Source organism: Podarcis vaucheri (genome assembly GCF_965113315.1).
Source record: "Podarcis vaucheri genome assembly, chromosome: 13".
NCBI lineage: Eukaryota > Metazoa > Chordata > Lepidosauria > Squamata > Lacertidae > Podarcis > Podarcis vaucheri.
Window position 1 is genome coordinate 13,802,235 of NC_138751.1, and position 7,426 is coordinate 13,809,660.

Sequence of the window (7,426 nt, forward strand, 5' to 3'; positions counted from 1 at the left end):
TAATCACTGACTGGCTCAACCCTTGGGAGCACCTCTCTCAGGAACTAAGCTATCTGCCAACACACAGCAGCATCTCTTGGGAGACACAATGCCACCCCATTTCTCCTCTCCTTACTATGTTGCATAGATTCTACTCTGTGTTCTTTCTTTGTTCTATATTAAGCTGTGCTGCTAATTCAAGTTGTGGTGTGGTCTCTCTTTCCATAAGCAAATGTTCATTCCATGACAGTTTTGTTTGCAAGTAAGGATATCAGACATCAGATATGTTGTTGTTTTTACTTGTTTTATTTCCATATATAGAAGTGGAGCATAAGTCGAGGCAAGCAGGACACTCATTTCTACCAAGCCACAAATTCACTACACACCCTTCCCTATCTTCCATCCAGGAAACATAGACAGATGATAAGAGTTCAAGGGGACAGCCAAGCTAGGCAGGGAGGGTATGAAGAAGGCCTGGTGAAGGGCATGTCCTTGGGAGAAGTGGTGTGACCTATCACAGAGTAGGGCGCATGGCATTCATATAGTACCAAGAATCAGATAGAACGACCCAGAGGACCACATTTTGTTCCTGGGCTTCAGATTCCTCCCTCTTGTTTTAGTCAGCACTGTCTGCCCTTCCTTATGGTTATAATGGAGTGTGATCTTTACAACCAGTAAATGATGTATTGATATAATACAATGAACATAGTTCCACCAAGTGTAGAAAACAAAACAAATACAAAGCATGGCCAGAGTACATTCCCCTAGTATCCTGCTTACCACGAGAATGGGTTTAAAGAAAATGTTCTCCCTTGAAGAAAATGTTGTGGCTCTGAAAGATCCAGACTTTGGGCTGACTAGTTGTCTTTCCCTTCTGCTACCTCACCTTGGGTTCTCAAATTTCAGTAGTGCCCTGCGCAACCCCAAAATTCAGCACCCCCACCTCTCATCCTCCCTCCCAGTGGGATAAACAGTCTTTTTGCAAGATCTGAGACCTACTGAGTATGCATCAACTTGGCCCTCCTATATCAGTTATCAAGCAATCTGCCTGACAAAAGACTGGCTAGACAGATTCTTAAGCAATACTGCATGATGTGTTTAGTTTTTCCACCAGTCCAGAGATTCTTGATCTATCTACCCCTGCAACTGTAGCTGACAGTTTACAAACAACCACAGGGTTACTGTTGTATAAATGTTCCCTACACCAAGACAAATTAGGGAACAGTCTTTGCTTCAGAGAGCCAGTGTGGTGTAGTGGTTAAGAGTGGTGGATTTGTAATCTGATGAACCGGGTTCGCATCTCCGCTCCTCCACATGCAGCTGTTGGGTGACCTTGGGCTAGTCACACTTTTCTGAAGTCTCTCAGCCCCACTCACCTCACAGAGTGTTTGTTGTGGGGGAGGAAGGGAAAGCCACTTTGAGACTCCTTTGGGTAGCGATAAAGCCGGATATCAAATCCAAACTCTTCCTCCTCCTCCTCCTCCTCCTCCTCCTCCTCCTCCTCCTCCTCCTCCTCTTCTTCTTCTACAGCCCTTTTCCCTGACGTGCTGCTGTCTAAAAGATTGACATTATGAATTATCCTACCCTTGGGAATTGAATTTGAAGCAAATAGAGGCTTTGTTCACATTCCCATTTACTGTGCACTCACCACCTTTCCACCACTTGATTTTTTTACATGTTCACACAACATTATACAAAATAGTACAGTATTCTGTAAAAAAGGTAAAGGGACCCCTGACCATTAGGTCCAGTCGAGGCCGACTCTGGGGTTGTGGCGCTCATCTTGCTTTATTGGCCGAGGGAGCCAGCGTACAGCTTCCGGGTCATGTGGCCAGCATGACTTCTGTACTTAGTTATAAAATACTGCAGATGGATGCATTGTTTCTCAAACCAGCTTCAAACCCTTAAGCTGTTCCCAATTCATCTTAAGCAAGATTTGAACTCCTTTGCGTAGGATAAAGACATCCCCACCCTATCAATGCCCCCTAGTGCATACACAAACAGAAACAAATGTGACACTAATGAAGCCATGCTGATGTGAATATTTAAGGGAGAAAGCGTTGTGCACAAACAGCCCAAGAAACTCAGTGCTGAACTATAATTTGGTAATGAATGCACTCATAGACCTTGGATTTTGTTTTCCTTTCTTACTGCAGTGATGAAACTGAATAATGGCTAGCTGTCGGAAAATCCTTCTCCTTTCAGTGGGCCGAACTTCCTGCATTTTGCTACTTTGGTGCTACCTTGAAAAATGTGTGTGATGACAAACACAATGTTACAGCCAGTCTCCATAGCCATGCAGTGAAAGGAAAGTTTACATCTTTAGAAACAAGCAAGGAACAAACAAAAATCCACAGTCAAGAGGCCCAAACCTTCCAAAGGAATAAAAAGATAATTAAGATAACGTTCTTGAAATTGCAGAATAGTAGAATATTGCAACAAAGGAAGGTGAAAGTTTGCACTAAGCAATTAAGAATTCTAATTCATCGTCAAATACACAGACACATAAACATATAAACATATTCAACATGTACATACGTAAGTTGAATATCATTGGAAATGTAAAAACAAATGGTATTTAAGGTTCAAATCTAATTATTTTTAGTGTGTATATATTTCATTTGATGGAGCACACAAAAACCTTTAGGAAATAATTTTAACTCTGATGGTTACTTCAAGTGTTTTAGGCCTAGCATTCCGGTTCCTAAATTGGAAATGGAGTTTCTTATGGTCTTGTTGACAAGACTATATAAATTAAAAATTAATTTTGATTTCTAGTCTCAGATAGATTGATTGTAGGCAACCCTGAGGTGTTTCCTGCATTGAATCTTGACTGGACAGTATAAAATATGAGGAAGGAGATGTGTCTGTCTTACTTAACTCGAAATATTTAAGTTTGGAGAGAGTTCTGAAAGACTTGTTTTGTCCTATTTTGTCTCAACACATATTATTACCTTTCTTTCGTGCAACCTGCCCATAGCCTCTTTCACATGATTGTTCCTCAGACAGTAGATTGGAGAGTTAAGGAAGGGTGTAATAGCTGTGTAGAAGACAGTCAAGGCCTTCACAACCTCTGACTGACTTCCTCCACCCGGAATACAATAAATCTACAATTGTGGTGTGGTCCCCCTTTCCATAAGCAATTATTCATTCCAGAAACACCTTAACCAGAATCAGTTTTGTTTGGAGGAGAGGAAATCAGACATTTGTGCTATTTTGGCAATATTTGTTTTATTTCCATATATGCAAGTGAAGAATAAGTTGAGGCAAGCAGGACACACATTCCTCCCAAGCAGCAGAAACCCTGAGAGAGACACCCTGCAACCCCAAGGCCCATTCAGCCTACACTTTCCTTCATGATGGACCTTTCTGCATCTCTCTCTGCCACTGCTATTTCTTCACACGCTCCTACACACCTACACTTCATCCTTTCAGAGTAGGAACATTTACAGAGGGACTTCCTGTAACACCATCAAAACCCTTAAAGGGCTTAAGCGATTTGAGAAGAGATGTTCTACTTACACTACTATGTTGATTGACTTAACTTAAAAGAGGGATGTGTGTCTTGGGATAAATTAACTTGATCTGAGGTTTCTGAGGTTGGTCAAAATGGCTCTCAGGGTCCCTTCCAACTCCATGATTCTATGATCTCTTCAAATGGGCATGTTGCTTTGTTTTAACTTTATTTCCCATTCCTACCAGCAATTTTTATACCATGCCCTTTGTCATCAGCAGTCGTGACATTCTCCTAAGCAACTTGCCCAGAGCCTCCCTCACCTGATCATTCCTCAGACAGTAAATCAGCGGGTTCAGAAAAGGCGAAATAGCAGTGTAGAAGAGTGTGGCTGCCTTTGTGGCCCCTGCTTGGCTTTCTCCATGTGGAATTAAATACATAGCTCCCACTGTGCCATAAAAGAGGGTCACCACTAAGAGGTGCATAGATATGGTGGAGAAGGACTTCTGACGGCTACCTTTGTCAGAGGACTTTATCAGGGTAAAAATGACTATGCCATATGATAAGACAACAAATAATACATTGACTGAAAACAAAACATGTATGATGACCTGGCATATAAAGGGTACATTTCCAAGAGGAGGACAGGCCAAGGACAGAATTGGCACAGGATCACACACAAAATGGTCAATGATGTTAGGTCCGCAGAAGGTTAGCTTGGAGATCAAAGTAGCTGGGACAATGTAGGCCAGAAAGCCAAGGACCCAACAAGAGGCCACCAGGGAATAGCAGGAATTTGGGGACATAATTTGTGGGTAGCGTAGTGGGTGGCAGATGGCCAAATATCGGTCCAAAGCCATGGCTGAGAGGAAAAAGAATTCAGTGCTGCCAAGTGAGAATAAGAAGTAGAACTGGAGGCAGCAGGCATGGAAGGAGATGAGCCCAGGAGGAGACACCAGGTCAAAGAGCATATGGGGCACAGTGGTGGTCACGTAGCATATCTCCAGCCAGGAGAAGTTGCTCAGCAAGATGTACATGGGAAGCTGGGATAAGTGAGCATCGAAGAAAACCACTGTGATAATGGTGATGTTCTCAACTAAAGTGACGATATAGAGGATGGTAAAAACAACGAGGAGCGCTAATCGTTTCTCCTTCTCAACTCCAAATCCCAGCAAGATGAATTCCTGTACTGTGGTACCATTGACTATCTCCATCTGGAATCACATAACAGAAGCAGTATCATACACCATCAGAGAGGTATCGGTTTCTTCACATACCATGAGCCTGTCTGCCTGTTTCTACCAACATACAAAGGGTAAAAAGCTATGAAATTTAGGGAGTGCAGTATGGCCTTTCCTTCCTTGCACCCCGTGTATCAGATCACAACTGAACAGTGTTCAGAAGCCATTATTTTTTCTGATTAGCTATAAATTTTAAATGGAATAGGAGCAAATGGACTCAAAGCAGAATTGCATAGGGTAATATAATTCAGAAGAGTTCTAGCAACTTTGCCATGAACAGCTTGTCCCCAGATGCTCTCCATTCTTTCAACTGCCCTGCCACAAACACACACTGAGAGAGAGAGAGAGAGAGAGAGAGAGAGAGAGAGAGAGAGAGAGAAAGAGAGGGAGAGAGAGGCAGGCAGGCTACTAAGCCCAGAAATGGCATTGAGCTAAATCACAAAATTCAATACAGTGGTACCTTGGTTTAGGAACTTAATTTGTTTCGGAGCTCCATTCTTCACCTGAAACTGTCCTTAACCTGAGGTACTACTTTAGCTAATGGGGCCTCCCATTGCCACTGCCACCATGCAATTTCTGTTCTCATCCTGAAGCAAAGTTCTTAACCCGAGGTACTATTTCTGGGTTAATGGAGTCCGTAACCTGCAGCGTCTGTAACCTGAGGTACCACTGTATATAGTATTTTTTAAATGTGTGTGTGTGTGGGTTTGTGTGGGTGGGTGTGAGAGGAACGAGACTGATAAATACTTTATCTAAATCTGGTTATGAGTGAAATATGTTAAGGGATGGGACATTGATGCTCTGAGACATTTTGCTGTTCGAAGAACAGCAAATCCCCCTCCCCACTATGCTAGGATCAACACTTTGATTTTGTATATAATTTTTTTATTAAGTTTTCTCTTCTACAATTTAAAGTACTCATTTTTACATCCTTAAGATATCAATGACTTCCCTTCTTCTTTTTCCATGGCTCATTTTACATATCGCATATCCCTGCATATTTTACAGAAACTATTCAGTATTCCATTATTACATGCATCATAACTTATTTACACTGTTGAATTTATCTTAATGCTGCCAGTGTTTTCAGCTGTACACAGTTATTTCCATATCTTCAATAAATGTTTTCCAGTCTTCTCTAAACATATATTCTTCTTGTTCTCTTATTCTATATCTGCAAGCTGTGCATATTTTGTCAATTTAAGTTGCCACTCTTCTTTGGTCGGGACCTCGCTAGTTTTCCATTTGGGGGCTAACAAAACACAATTGGGCTAACAAAAAAATATTCTGCCACCTGAAATAGCCTTTGTCACTTTGCTGAATTGTAGGGCCAGCCAATAACAAAGATAACAAAATAGCTCCTAAAATATACATTAATTTGAATTCATCATGTAAATGCATTTAATCTCCAATTCCTTTCCCTTATAATTATCTTAGGGTTTCAGCATCTAACTTTTTACTTGTGCTTGGGTAACTGAAAACAACAGGAATATTTAGAAAATTAAATTTCAGATTATGTTTTTAAATTGATTTTGATCAAAATAATGTATGTCAAAATATTATACACACACACACATACCATTAATTAAACTACAACAGGCTTCAGAACATCTCATATATTTGTTGTATATTTGTTTGACCCTGCTGTTGTCCTGGGCACGTAATGTTGAATGATGGTCCTTGAGGAGCCGAAATTTGGCATAGAGCGTTGGTTGCCCCATGTAATCTACAGGATTAGGAACTACAGTGGTACCTCGGGTTACATACGCTTCAGTTTACAGATGCTTCAGGTTACAGACTCTGCTAACCCAGAAATATTACCTCACGTTAAGAACTTTGCTTCAGGATGAGAACAGAAATCGTGCTCCAGTGCCAGCGCAGCAGCAGCAGGAGGCCCCATTAACTAAAGTGGTTAAGTACAGTTTCAGGTTAAGAACAGACCTCCGGAATGAATTAAGTACTTAACCCGAGGTACCACTGTACCTCCTTCTTGAGTTGGCTTTCCACCTCTGATACAAGTTCCCACCCAAGTATCTGGTGCTTCCATCAGAAATCCAGTTTATCTCCCTTAATAGCTAGCAGTTTGTTTTCACCATTTGTCAGAAATGCTCACCCCAAGTCCTCTCTCAGAATTTGGTAAGGGAGTATGCTCCTCTCCTTGTTTTATATTGTCACACACATTCGGAATTGCAGGAGTGAATGACATAAATAACCATAACGTGGGTTTGGAAAGAGTCCAAATATCTCTGTGTGAACTCAGGCACACCAATGCTTCAATGCCACTCATTATTTCTGGCTGCAGTTTTAATCACTGACTGGCTCAACCCTTGGGAGCACCTCTCTCAGGAACTAAGCTATCTGCCAACACACAGTAGCATCTCTTAGGAGACACAATGCCACCCCATTTCTCCTCTCCTTACAATGTTGCATAGATTCTACTCTGTGTTCTTTCTTTGTTCTATATTAAGCTGTGCTGCTAATTCAAGCTGTGGTGTGTTCTCTCTTTCCATAAGCAATGCTTTATTCCGCAACAGGTTTCTTTGCAAGTAAGGATATCAGACGATTCCCTTGGGAATTGAATTTGAAGCCAATAGAAGCTTTGTTTACACTCCCATTTAATGTGCACTCACCACCTTTCCACCGCTTGGTTTTTTTACATGTTCACACAACATTACAGTGGTACCTCGGGTTAAGAACTTAATTCATTCTGGAGGTCTGTTCTTAACCTGAAACTGTTCTTAACCTGAAGCAC

At 41.5% G+C, this 7,426-nt stretch overlaps 1 protein-coding gene across 1 annotated transcript; it reads right to left on the reverse strand.

Moving 5' to 3' along the window:
• Positions 1-3,687: 3,687 nt before the first annotated feature.
• Positions 3,688-4,647, reverse strand: LOC309516880 (olfactory receptor 11G2-like; the record flags this gene model as incomplete). The annotated part of the gene is made up of 1 exon (XM_082195836.1): positions 3,688-4,647. One exon carries the CDS (start codon positions 4,645-4,647, stop codon positions 3,688-3,690), a length of 960 nt encoding a protein of 319 aa, XP_082051962.1.
• Between the last annotated feature and the right edge of the window lie 2,779 nt (positions 4,648-7,426).